We start from the raw sequence: 14,427 nt of genomic DNA on the forward strand, positions 1-14,427 counted from the left end.
TGTTGTTGCTATTTCTTGGGCCGATCCCACGGCATATGGAGGTTCCCAGGCTAGGGGTTGAATCGGAGCTGTAGCCACCGGCCTACGTCAGAGCCACAGCAATGCGGGATCCGAGCCGCGTCTGCAACCTACACCACAGCTCACGGCAACACCGGATCGTTAACCCACTGAGCAAGGGCAGGGATGGAACCCGCAACCTCATGGTTCCTAGTCGGATTCGTTAACCACTGCGCCACGACGGGAACTCCTAGCCTTTTATTTTTAACCTGTTTTCTCTTTGGGACAAATTTCTTGTAGTCAACATATATTCGAGTCTTTTTGTATTTTAAACTAGTCTGATAATCTGCTTTTTAATTGAGGTATTCAGATCATTTGCATTTCGTGAGATTATTGATATGGTTGTATTTAAGACTGTCATTTTGCTCTTTGTTTTCTATTTGTTCTGACTCTATGTCTTTTTTTTTTAAAAAAAAGCAGTTGCTTTAGAGTTTATAGTATACATCTTTAACTAATCATAGTCTACTTTCAAGTAATATTGTACTACTTTTCCTATAGTATGAGAACTTTTCAATAGTATACTTTAATGTCCCTCATCCCGATCTTTGTAATTACCATACATTTTACTTACCTTATAAATCCCCAAATACATTGTTACTATTTTTGCTTTTGACAGTCATTTATCTTTTAAAGGCATTTTAAATGTAAGAAAAGATTTATTTTATGTTTACTCACCTAGTTACCATTTCTAGTGCTCTTCATTCCTTTGTGTAGATCTAGATTTCTTTCTGGTATCATTTTCCTTCTGTGTGAAAGACTCCCTTCTTTTACATTTTTTATAGTGTGTGTGTCTTCTGGCAGTGAATCTTGCATGTCTAAAAAGTGCATATTTGATTTTCATTTTTTGGAAGATATTTTTGCTAGAACAGAATTCTAGGTTAATCACCCTTTTCAGTATTTTAAAGACTTTGTTTCACTGTCTTGTGACTTGTATTATTTACAAAGAAAAGAGTACTGTCATTTTATTTTATTTTTTTAAGTACTCAATGAACTTTATTACATTTATAGTTGTACAGCAGTCATCACAACCGAACTTTATAGCATTTCCATCCCAAACCCTCAGTGCATCCCCCTCATCCCCCAACCTGTCTCATTTGGAAACCATAAGTTTTTCAAAGTCTGTGAGTCAGTATCTGTTCTGCAAAGAAGTTCAGTCTGTCCTTTTTTCAGATTGCACATGTCACTGATAGCATTTGATGTTGGTGTCTCATTGTCTGACTGACTTCACTTAGCATGATCATTTCTAGGTCCATCCATGTTGCTAGAAATGCCGGTATTTTGTTCCTTTTAATGGCTGAGTAATATTCCCTTGTGCATATGTACCACATCTTCTTTATCCATTCCTCTGTCGATGGACATTTAGGTGGTTTCCATGTCTTGGCTATTGCATATAGTGCCTCAATAAACATCGGAGTACATGTGTCTTTGTGAGTCGTGGTTTTCTCTGGATAGATGCCCAGGAGTGGGATTGCTAGATCAAATGGTAATTCTGTTTTTAGTTTTTTGAGGAATCTCCATACTGTTTTCCACAGTGGTTGGACCAATTTACATTCCCACCAACAGTGTAATAGAGTTTCTTTTTCTCCACACCCTCTCCAGCATTTATTGTTTGTAGACTTTTGGATGATGGCCATTCTGGCTGGAGTAAGGTAATACCTCATAGTGGTTTTGATTTGCATTTCTCTAGGAGTTGGTGATGTTGAACATCTTTTCATGTGTTTTTTGGCCATCTGTATAAGAATACTGTCATTTTAAATCTTTATTCCTCTGTACATTAGAACTGACTTCTTCTCTAACTGCTTTTAAGATTTTTTCTTTATTATTTGTCTTATGTAATTTAATAATGGCAAGATTTTATGTAATTTTCTTCATGATTCATGTGTTTAGGATTTGTTGAGATTCTTGGATCTGTGGATATTTTAGCTTTTATCAAATTTGGAACAATTTTAGCCATTATTTCCTTAAGTATTACATCCCCATCTTTGGGAACTTAAATTTCTTATATGTTAGATCACTTGACATTGTCTCACAGTAAAATGTTACTCTCTTGTTTGTTTGTTCTAGTCTTTTTTTTTTCTCACTAATACTTCATTTTGGGATGGTTTCTGTTGTCGTTCAAGTTTCCATGTTTTCTTTTTTAAAGGATTTTATGTTGTCTCTATTTTATTTATTTATTTATGTGTTTATTTATTTAGGCTATACCCCTGGCATGTCAAAGTTCCCAGGTCAGGAATTGAACCTGCACCATAGTTGACTCTGTGCCACAGCTGTGGCAACACCAGATCCCTAATCCACTATGCCACAACAGAACGTCCTTCATGTTTTATTCTGCATTGTCTCATCTGCAATTAGTTTTGTCAAGTTTATTTTTCATTCTAAACGTTGTACTTTTTTTTTTAATTTTCCCACTGTACAGCAAGGGGGTCAGGTTATCCTTACATGTATACATTACAATTACATTTTTCCCCCATAAACGTTGTACTTTTTAATCCCTAGAAGTTTATTTGAGTCTTTTTTACATCTTCCATTTGTCTACTTAACGTGCTTCATCTTTCTTCTACCTTCTTGCATATGTGGGACATAGTTATAACTGAATTAATGATCTTTTACTTATATCATCAGTGTCATTTTGGGGTCAGTTTTGATTGATTGCCTTTCCTCCCTATTTTGGGTTGTACTTTTTAATTTTTTTAATAGCTGATGATTTTTTACTGGATGCCAGTCAGATGGCATAGGTACATTCCCATAAATATTCTTGAGCTTTATTCTGAGATGTTGTCTAGCGAATCTGAAACAGTTTGATTCTTTCAAGGTTTGTTTTTAAGCTTTATTAGATGGGACTAGCCTAGTGGTTAGTCTAATTTTTCCCACTCAGGTGAAACAGTAGTCTTTTGAATACTCTATCCCAATGCCTTGGCAAATACAGCTTTTCCATCCTGGCTGGTGGGAACACAAACTCTACCTAGTGTGAGGTCTGGAGATAGTTTCCTATGGTTCTTTCCCTGGCCTCAGGTAGTTTCCTGATAACCATGGCTAATCATTTCTCAGCTGAAGACTCCAGGGTCTTTCTAAAGATCTCTGGAGCACTCTCCTTTTGCTCCTCTGCCAGTGAACTCTAGACGCCTTGGCCGCCTCAGAATCCAGTTCTTTGATCTTAGACAAGTGGCTCAGCTCCCCTGGGTTCTTCTCCTTGTGCGGAATCTGGAAATTCTTGTCTCATCAGTAAGCGGGACAGTCATCGGACTCATCGATCTCATTTGTTTTCCATCTCTGAAGGATCACTGTTCTGTTTTATGTCTGGCAGCCTTTTGATTTTTCTGGGATTTTTTCGTTGTTATTTATTTATTTTCTAGTATCTCTTCCTCTCTAGTATCACCACTCTGATCCAGACACATGTTTTTAATCTCTTGTTTGACGTGCTGGCCAGCTTTTATATTGATCTCTCAAAAGTAGAAGCCACCATTTATTGATCATTTATAGTGTGCTAAGCACTCTACATTCCTTTTCTTCATTTAATGCTCACAACAACCTTTTGCAGTTACTGCCCTTGTGGATCCTTATTTTACCGTTGTAGAAGCTGAGGCACAGAATGGTTAAATAGCTTAGTCCCACCACTAATAAAGAATGGAACCAGGCTTTGAACCCAGGCAGTGTGACTCCATGTCCATGCTCTTAACCTCTGAACTATATTGTGGCTCACAACCCTTGGATTTGGCTTCTTAAATCATGGTTCTGATCACATGTCTTTCCTTCTTAAAAGCTGTCAGAGACTCTACACTACTTCCCAAGTAAACTAAAAACTCCATGGGATGGAACTCAAGATCTTCCACAGTATGTCATCAGCCTACTTTCAAAACACTATCTTATGTGTCAGAATTCTGTGCTTCTTTTAACTTGAACTCATTGCCTTATCTGAACTCAAGTACTTTCTCACTCCAGCACTTTTATTCATGTATTTCCCTCTAATTAGAATGCCTTCACCCATGTCTAGACCAGTCAAAATCCTTCACACTCTAAGAGTCAGCTCTATATCTTGCTCCTCCATTGAAATTATTTGGATAAATCCTGCCACATATAGTATATATATATCTCACTCACTTGCCTTTTTCTTAACCTCTCTGGAATTCTCTGTATGTGTCTTTTGTATTTGCTGTTATTATACATGTATACTTCCTCTGTTACATTGAAATCTCCTTGTAAACAGGGGACATATTTATCTTCTTGTCTTTCTCATTGATTCATACAGAACCTTGCATATAGGGCCTAGTACAGAGCACTTCATGTAATGACTAGATGTTTTAACACATAATTTGTTAACTGATGATTAGAATAAATTTTATTCTTTCATTTGTTCTTTACTTCTTTGATTCATTTTTTTGAAGAAACATCCTGAAAGCAGCTTTAGCTCACATACAAAATATCCTGTAGTGTTCTTGGTATGGACCATTGCTCTCAACCCAGAGTATTTCTTAGCTTTTTTTATATTAAAGGGTGAAATGAAAGGTTAAGAGTTAGAAGCACATTTGATCTTTTCCTGACCCCCTCCTGACTTTTGTGTGACTTCAAGCATGTCACTTGAACCTCTCAGTGACCTCAGCTGTGAAACTGGGCTGTGCAGTGTCACATAGGGATTTCGAAGAGCAGCAAATCACAGTCCTTGTCTAAACAGAATCACCTGCAGGGCTCTGATGCCTTCGTAGAATGATGAGGGAAATTTAATTTCCCAAGTCAAGTGGTCATTTGGATCCATACTTTGAATGTCTGTGGGAGCAATTGCATGAAGGTCCTTGAAAACCTCTTTTCATTCTCAAAATATTTCTAATTTTTGTTCTTGTTAATGTTTGTATTTTTAAGGCTTTTTTATCTAAAGCATATTGCAATGTCTGGGTATATTATGGTCCTTACCTCTTCAGATTTCAAAGGTAGGAAAATTCCACTTTAGATGTTATAAAAAGCAAGTTGAATTTTGGGACGAATGGAAGTACCTTGAATTTTTATTTTGTACCATTGAATTCAGAAAAATATTTGCTCATAGAGAGTACTTTTAAAATGATATTAATGCTATTTTGAAGATAACTTTTTGATGATTGTGTATGATTCATGAAACATGTTTCTAATTAGCTTTTGGAGGGGTAGGAGGAATTCAGGTAAGCAAGATGATTGCAAACAAGTAGAGCAGAAAACATAAAAACTGCTGTTACCCATCTTGCAAACAGAACCTTTTTATACTGTTAATGTGTTCTGTAAAAATCTTTCAAAGAGTAGAGCTTAGTTGATTCCCCAGGATTGTCCATTTTCTAACTGGGAAAAATCCATCTTATGGGAAATTTAGCAATGTATATAGCATGTGCTGATTATCATTCTTTGACTGCTTTGGGTTTCTGCTGCTTTTAAACTAGCATTTAAATGGACCATTTGATTAATCATTTGTATACTGACTGTAATCCTCCCAAATTTCCTTTCTGAGTTGTACATACTGTAAAAGACAATTATGTCGCCACAGATTAAATAAGCAAATTAAAATAGAATAGCAGCTTAATTTGACCTGTGATTTTGCTCTCCTTCCCTTTAGTGGAGCCTGTGCCACTCCAGCAAATAAATGAAGTCATCCATGACAGCTTGTGATGAATTGCCGTATTTATACTGTATATTTTAATAGCCTCACACTAATTTAAATTGAGCACAGAGTAAATTATAATTCAGTCACTTGACTGCTTATATTTAACTTGACAACTCATCCTTATTTGTCCTGAGGTGTAGTGGAGAGCAGTGGAAATGCACTCAGGTATTTCAGTTTCTCACTTAACCCTTTCTCCAGGAAATGCTTCATGTTCAAATTCTCTCCAGTTTAAAAAATTTAGCCCTTCCTAAGGAGAAAAAAAAGATAATAATGCCTTTTTCTTCAAAACGAAAATTAGTATTTGCCATGCTTTTTGCAGTTTTTCCATTTAAGGGTAGATTTTACTTGTTTTCTCAAGTTCCCAAAAATCTCTTTATTTGCTTTTCCATCGTTATGGAATCTCCACTCTTCTGGACTATAGGAAATTCCAAGAATGATCAAGACCTAGTAAAGTACAGTGGATTGGCCCCACAAATAAAGTATTACTTGCTACATTTTAGGACAATGTGGCAGTTTTACTTATTTCGGTATTTATGTCTTGGGTTTTAATTTCAGTTGTAGAAATCAGTTCATTTCCTTCTGTCTAGAAATTGCTTCTTATTTAGAGGATTATGGTTGCAAGGAACTGTTTAATTAAGTCCCCCATCACTTAATGGGGAACACTGTGACAGATTCTATCTGGGTGCTGGGTATGGGGGAGAGGGGACATTCACAAGACTTAGTACTTGCCTTTCAGGGGCTTACAACCACTCTGTACTCTCTAGGCTTCTGTTTTTAGGATATGGGGCATTAATGGTAAAGGCAGGATGTGATAAGGAGAAAGATAAAAGGTCTGATGGAGGGCTTTGGGTCTGGCTTTATGGAGGTGGTGGTGGCATTCGCGCTGTGTCTAAAGGATAGAAAAGGTTGTATGATCATGCCTTTGGAGTGCAATGAGGATACACACCTCAAGTAGAGGGAACAGTAGGAGCAAAGTCTGGAAGTGGGGGAAAGCACAGGATGTGTGTGTGGAGCAGAAGAAACCATCTGGTTTTACATGTAGACTGGGTTTGTGGTAAGGAGTAATGGGAGAAGGAGCTCGAATAACAAGTTGGAGCTAAATTATGGAAGAATTCCTTGAATGTCATCCTAGAATTTTAACTTTATTCTAGGCCTAGGCCATGGGAACCCAATTAAGGTTTTTTAATCAAGCAAATATGTTCATAGCTAGTAGTTTTAGGTTAATTTCAAGGTGTTGGCTAGTCCTGTAGAATCATGTTGGTTTTTGATTGGGGGCCTGGAGGTGCAGTATATCTTAGTAGTCATACTAAACACTGAATAATGCCATTTTTGAAACCTTAATTAAGGGGTTTTCAACCTTACTGTGGATTAGAAACTATCTGGCAAGTTTTATGAAAATGCAAAGATATAGACCCAAACCCAGAGATTCTGATTCATTTCTTCTGGGGGTAAGGCCTGTGCATCAGGATTTGTTTAAAGTCATCAAGATTCACCCATATTGTGGTATATGTTACAATTTCCTTGTATATTTATATAAATACACTGATATACAGGTAATTATGATGTGAGACCACTGCTTTAAGGTAAATAATTACTTACTCTTTTTAACAGAGTTTTTTAGGGTGAAGGATTTCCTGTAATTGGCATGGTAGTGGAATAGTTCTAATATTTTATGGCATAGAATTGAAATAACACTAGATAAGAGTTCCCCTCTTGGCGCAGTGGAAACGAATCCAACTAGGAACTGTGAGGTTTCGGATTCAATCCCTGGCCTCGCTTAGTGGGTTAAGGATCCGTCGTTGCTGTGAGCTGTGGTGTAGGTCACAGACGTGGCTTGGATCTTGCATTGCTGTGGCTCCAATTAGACCCCTAGCCTGGGAACCTCCATATGCTGTGGGTGTGGCCCTAAAAAGACAAAAGACAGTAAATAAATAAATAAATAAGAACACCAGATGAATTAATTTTGTTGCTAAGTTTTACACAGGAACAAAAATGTAAGTGAATATTGTGGCAAATGACTGTTGATTGCAACAAATGTTTAAATGTTTCTTGGCACTTTTTCATTACACTTTCAATCTAGCTTAGTGAGAGATTTTATACATAACCCTAAAGCAAACTCTTGATATGAGCTGCTGTGCCTTTTCTCACTTTACCCCTCCCCCCAAATGCATATCAGTACTATAAAATGTGTTTTAGAAGTTATTTTTTTCTTTCCCTGTTCTATCAGCAGTTTGCAATTCAAAATTTGTGTTTTGTCCTCTGGTATGGTTATATATTCTGTAGTTGTAATACAAAATACACTTCACTGTTGAATGGTGTATAACTAACACTATCATGGAAATCCTGGATGTTAAGTTTTTATCTAGAAGTTTTTATTTATTTAGAGTCAGAAACTCTGCCCCAAATCTTAGAAATTATGTTACATTTTTTTAATTCTCATCCCTGTCTTTTTAAGTAAAAAATAATTCCCTAGAATTGGCTTCACTGAAGTGCTTAAGTAAAATGTAAATGGTCAATGGTCTTGTCTTCCTAAAAAATAAGTATTTAAACTAGAATTTGTTCTAGGTAAGTTTATAAGTAAACAATTGTATATTTCTGTGTTATGAATTTAATTCAGTGGTTGACATTTTAAGGAAAACCACAAAGCCTTGGGACATACTGGAAAGTTCATGGTCCTCAGAGTCAGGGAGGTGCCCTGACATTGCCCCCTGTGACTTCTCAGAACCTTGGTTTCCTCCTCTAAAAGAAGAGAAATTATTAGATAAAATAATGTTAGAGTTTCCTTCAAGCTCCCACACTTTATAACAGTTTTATCAAAGAAATATTACCCAACTGGAAGAATATAAAAACATGCTATGTTTTAAAATTTTCTTATTTCTCTGATAACTAAAAATCTACTTTAGGTGTCATTTTTACTCATCATCCTCTTCTGCTGTTACCTAGTGTCTGAATTACAAAACAATTACATTTTTAATGGTTTCAGGGTCATTCCTGGCTTCCTCTTCTGAAAATAACCAATGTGACCAAAATAGAGTGTATAAATTAAGGGTGTTATAACTTAACTGACTTTTAAAGCCATTAATACTGACCTTTGAGACCTGGCTTTTTCCTTGGTCCCATCAATCACTTCTATACCACCTCCCCCAATACAAAGTGTTAGATGTAAACATAGCTTGTATTACTGGAGGTTTGGGTGGTGGGGAGGAGAAAGGGGGAATGCACAGAATAAACACCATATTTTTTAGTTTTTATATTTCATAGTGGGGATAGCTATATTTAATTTAAAGGTGAATAAATGTGTGAATGTTGATTCCTTCATATATTTAGGTCATACTACTAGATATTACACTGGAGCTTCAGAAGCAAATTATGTCTGAATTGGAAATTCTCTATAAGGTAATTTTTTTCTTTTTTTCCTTTGTAAAGTATGCCTCTGGTATTAACTTGCAGATTTTTCACTACTTTTGTCTTACTTTTGTTACAGTGTGATTCATCATATATCATAGGGTTTTATGGTGCATTTTTTGTGGAAAACAGGATTTCAATATGTACAGAATTCATGGATGGTGAGTTTTCCCTTTTATAGTACTTTAAAAATGATTTTGCGTGTAGAGTGCTTTAAAACCTGGTTTTGATATAGGTATTGAGTGGAATTAAAAATAATTAAAATATACTATTAGTTACTGCCTTTATGCTCTAAAACATCTTAACATTAGGATTTCTGGTGTTAAATATTTAAAACTGAGCTGTAATTTCATTTACTTTTATTGAAAATTTAAATAGAACAGATTAAATGCTAGTCTAATCGGTGGTTTGATATTTGATTCTTCCATACAATCTGTCTTTACTTGCATACAGATGTTCTGTTCTTTAAATGTTTCAATAGCCAAAACAGATTTTCTTTTAAAGCAATCTATTAACCCAATGTCCTGTGTCTTTTAGAAAGAAATCAGTTCTTAATTGCAAGATAAGAAATTGTTTTTCAACACAGCTGTTTAGCCAAGATGTGTTTAGTTTTTTTTGTTTTTTTTGACTCTAGCCCTTTCCTTTCCATCCTTATTTATTTTTCATTTGTTTCTATTTTGGTAACTCCTTTTTGATATGAATATTGTGGCAAAATGCAGATTTTTTTGGTACCCTATTGTTGCTAAAATTCGGCCTCGGTCTGCCAGTGCCAAAACACCGAGACATGAGTTTTGGGTGAAGGAGAAAAAGATAGCTTTATTGTTTTGCCAGGCAAAGGGGGCTACAGCAGGTTAATGCCTTAAAGACTGTGCCCCACCTTGGGAGAGACTGTAAGGTGATTTTATAGTTTGGGAGTGAAAAATAGGGCCATTGATAAGGATCAGGGTAGGTGAGAGCTTGCATTGTTTTTCAAAGCTGGTCTTTAGGTCCTCCCAGAATTGGTTCTGATGATCCTTCTTTTGGAGCGAAGAATATTTCATCAACATCTTCCATTTGTTGGGGGTTTCAGTTCTGTGGAAGAAATCAAAGATACTGTTAGGTATATTCCTTGAGGAGGAACCAGGATGCTGCCCTAAGACTGCACTCTTTTCTCCTGACTGTTCCTCCCTGGTCTCTGCATCCTTTCCCTTCCCTGATTAGCAGTTGTTTGAACCTGCTTTTTGGAACTCTGGGAATGTCATGGAGGCTGAAGCCCATTCCCCCAAAACAAGAAAAGGGGGATACAGAAAAGCTTGTGTGCCCAGGAGCCCCACAGGGCCCTGCTCAGTTTCACTATCAGTGAAATTATGTCATCGTTATTGTTTGCCCGTTTACAATTAAAGCAGTCTTTAAATTTCACATATTCAATTTTTTAATGTCTAGGTAATTAAAATTCAATATTTTAAAAAATAATTCATTTGGGGGATTCTCAGTATATTACTAATGTAGTTGGTTCTTGCCCCACAGTACTTTTTAATGAGCTAACATTGATACCCTGATGCTATAATAATATGTTCTAAATTATTTGTAGTAGATGTCAAGAATTAAAAGTCTTGGGAGTTCCTGTTTTGGCTCAGTGGGTTACGAACCTGACTAGTATCCACGAGGATGCAGTTATAATCCTTGGCCTCACTCAGTGGGAACCTTACATTTAAGTATGACAGGTACTATTCAAAGACTGACTAGAGAAAGTGGGTTAATAGAGCTAGTACATGTCATTATTTTATAACTTTTCATGATACTTTTTTGAAGTCCTCAATTTTTGTTACATTAAAATTTTACTTATTGATATAGTATATTCAAAACCCACAAAATTCACCCTTTTAAATGTGTACAGATTCAGTGGTTTTTAGTATATTCATGAGATTGTATAACCATCACCACTAATTCCAAAGCATTTTCATCAACTCAGAAACAAACTCCCTACACATTAGCAGTCACTCTATACACTCTCTTCCCTCTTTTCCCTGGCAATCTACTTTTTGTCTCTATGGATCTTCCTATTTTGGACATTTCATGTAAGTGAAATTATACAGTATGTGGCCTTTGAGTCTAGATTCTTAGCATAATGTTCTCAAGTTTCACCCACGCTGTAGCATTTATCAATGCATCATTCCTTTTTGTGACTACATGATAGTTCACTGTAAGGATGCACCACATTTATTTACTCATTCATCAGTGATAGGCCTTTATGATGTTTCTACTTTTTGTCTCTTACCAGCGATGCTACTGTGTACATTTGTGTACAAGTTTTTGTGTGGACATGTGTTTTCAGTTCTCTTGAGTATATAAGTAGGTTTGGAATTGAGAGATCATACAGTAACTATTTTGTTTAACACTGTTAAACTGTTCCATTCCATTTTGTATCCATTTGCATTCACAATAATTCTTCTTTATTGATCTTATATCCTGCTACCTTGCTAAAAACTCGTTTCTTAAACTCAGTAGATTTTTGTGGATTCCTTAGGGTTTTCTACATTGAAGATCATGTCACCTGCACATAGAGGAGGCTTTGTCAGGTTCCTCTGTGTTATTTCTCTTGATTCTTGCCCACACACAGCAAGAATTTGGAGGTGCAGGCCATCTGGTGGGAGAGTCAGCAGTCTCTCCTCCCAGGGATGGAGGCAGGCAGTCTCTCTAGGAAGGAGCATTCAGTTCAGGACAGGAACAGTTCTGGGTTGAAGGGAATTCCCTTCAAACCGACCGTGCCTTAGGTCTAGAGTTATAGCTCTTGTCTGGGCACTTTTAATGAGCTGTTTCAGTCCATTTCCCCAAACAAACAAACAAAAAAAACGCTCCCACTGGTTGCCTTGGAGATCACAATCTTGATCACAATCACGAGTCAGGTTCTTAGCAGTATACAGCAAATTTTATTTGTGTCCTCAGAAAGACCGGGTCCTCCTGGGGTAGGGACAGGCCTTGGCTGCAACTTGGTCTTTCCTTATATCCCCATACAGTGGATGTGTTTTGGGACCTCAATTCTCCCATGCCAGGTCCACCAAGTTTTCCTGTCCCAGCCCCCATGCACCGTGCATAAGTGCTGAATGTTTTTTGATCTCTGTGTGGGGCATATTCGATCTTTTGATTGGTTTCCGGCAGAATACCTTATTTGCCTGGGGAACAGGTTATATAGAGGTGGGGTGAGGAATGGGTGCCATTCCTTCCCTAATAGGGAGTGAACAGGCCAGGTTGCTCAAGGTGGGGGAAGGGGCATTACAATGAGACATGGCCATTGGGTTTAAACTCCTTGAAGGGGACTTGAAGCCTATAATAGCTTTACTTCTCCCTTTCCAATCCAGATGCCTCTTATTTCTTTCTTTTACTTAATTACCCTGGCTAAAACTTTCAGTGCAATGTTGAATAGAAGTAGTAAGAGCAGACATCTTTCTTTTGCGTCAGATCTTAGAAGGGAAGCTTTCAAGTATGAAGTTAGCTCTGAGTTTTTGGCAGATGGTATTTATCAAGTGAAAGTCCCCTTCTCTTACAAGTTTGTTGAGTTTTTTTTAATCACAAAAGGGCATTAGATTTTGTCAAGTGCTTTTTTTGTATCTATTGAAATGATCGTGTGTTTTTGTCCTTAATTCCATAATTATGGTGTATAATATTAATAGATGTTTGTACATTGAACAACTCGTGACATTTCCTAGTATGTTTCCACTTGGTCATGATGTATAATCCTTTTTATATGCCACCAGATTCAGTTTGCTAGTATTTTGTTGAGGATGTTTATATCCATAGTCTTAAGGGAAATTGGTTTGTAATTTTCTTTTCTTGTAATGTCATTGTGTGACTTTTTTTTCTTTCTAGGACTGCACCTGCAGCATATGGAAGTTCCCAGGGTCTGCCAGAGCAACACCAGATCCAAGCTGCATTTGCAACCTATGCCACACCTCGCAGCAACGCTGGATCCTTAACCACTGAGCGAGGCAAGGGATCAAACCCACATCCTCATGGATACTAGTTAAGTTTTTAACCCACTGAGCCACAATGGGAACTCTGCCATTGTGTGATTTTTGATATCAGAATAATTCTGTCCTCATGAATGAGTTGGACAGTGTTCCCTCCTCTTCTGTTTTTTGGAATAATTTGTGAAAGACTGATGTTAATTCTTCTTTAAACATTTGGTATAATTAACCGCTAAAGCCATCTGGGCCTGGGGCTTTCTTTGTAAGTATTTTTTTGTAGTCAAGTGACAGTTATTGTCTATTATTAGAAATGCAAGCACTTTTGCCCACTGCATCTTGATATTGGAGCTGCCAAGAAAAACAGTATGCAAGCCATCACTGGATTGAACAATGCTTTAGTCAGATTGAAAAAACAACAATAACAAATGAGGAGTTCCCATTGTGGCTTAGCAGGTTAAGAACCCAACATTGTCTCTGTGAGGGTACGGGTTTGATTCCCTAGCCTCGCTCAGTGGGTTAAAGATCCGGTGTTGCTGCAAGCTGAAGCGTAGGTCATAGATGCGGCTCATATCTGGCTTTGCTATGGCTGTGGTATAGGCTGGCAGCTGTATCTCCAGTTCAATCCCTAGTCCAGAAACTTCCATATGTGCAGGTATGGAAACCAAACAAACAAAAAAAACGGACAGCAAGGTTAGCTTCAGCACTGAGTGTCAATACCCCAAGGCCAGCAGCATTTCCCTCCCAGCAGTCTGTCAGGGCAGTTGGCCAGCATGTATCCATCTTGTGTTGCAGCAAGAGTACCCCCATTCCACCCTATTCCCTTTGAGTCAGAAATGCTTAGAGCTGGAGGCATACCAGAGGTCCATTGATGTACATGCTTAAGTAGGACAAAGGAGCCTGAAACAGGGTAAGCTATTCCAAAACAAGGAGATAAACTCAGCACAAGCTATGTCAGTTCTTTACCGCCTGGTAAGCAAATGGTCCAAGCCCAATGCTCATTCTTACGTAGCCGAGTGATACTTTCAAGAGTGTGGGCATAAGACTGTCTTCCCCCCTCCCCCCCAGATTTGTTTAAATCATGGTCTCATATTATAGAATATATAATTTATCATGGTAACCACTTTAAAGTGTTAAAATGAAGCATTAAGTATGTTTACTATGCCACCACCACCACCATCTATCTCCAGAAAACTTTTTTATCTTGCAGAACTGAAACTCTATAGCTGTTAAAACCGTAACTCCCCTTTGCCTTCTACTCTCTGCCCTGGCAGCCAACATTCTACTTTGTATGAATTGAGCTACTCTGGGTACCTCATATAAGTGGAATCACACAGTATTTATCTTTATGGAATTGACTTATTTCACTTTTTATAATATCCTCAAGACTCACCCATGTTGTGG

The 14,427-nt window shown here is 37.3% G+C and overlaps 1 protein-coding gene across 5 annotated transcripts in view; it reads left to right on the plus strand.

Annotated features, from left to right (window-relative positions):
* The window catches only part of MAP2K5 (mitogen-activated protein kinase kinase 5), a 273,914-nt gene that overhangs the window by 94,798 nt on the left and 164,689 nt on the right, over positions 1-14,427 (plus strand). For all 5 annotated transcript variants that reach the window (XM_047767144.1, XM_047767146.1, XM_047767147.1 and 2 more), the window contains exons 10-11: positions 9,005-9,073; positions 9,162-9,243. In XM_047767144.1, the coding sequence (XP_047623100.1) occupies positions 9,005-9,073; positions 9,162-9,243 (151 nt within the window). The remainder of the gene's footprint in view (positions 1-9,004; positions 9,074-9,161; positions 9,244-14,427) is intronic.

The sequence above is a fragment of the Phacochoerus africanus genome, chromosome 2, assembly GCF_016906955.1.
Source record: "Phacochoerus africanus isolate WHEZ1 chromosome 2, ROS_Pafr_v1, whole genome shotgun sequence".
Taxonomy (NCBI): domain Eukaryota; kingdom Metazoa; phylum Chordata; class Mammalia; order Artiodactyla; family Suidae; genus Phacochoerus; species Phacochoerus africanus.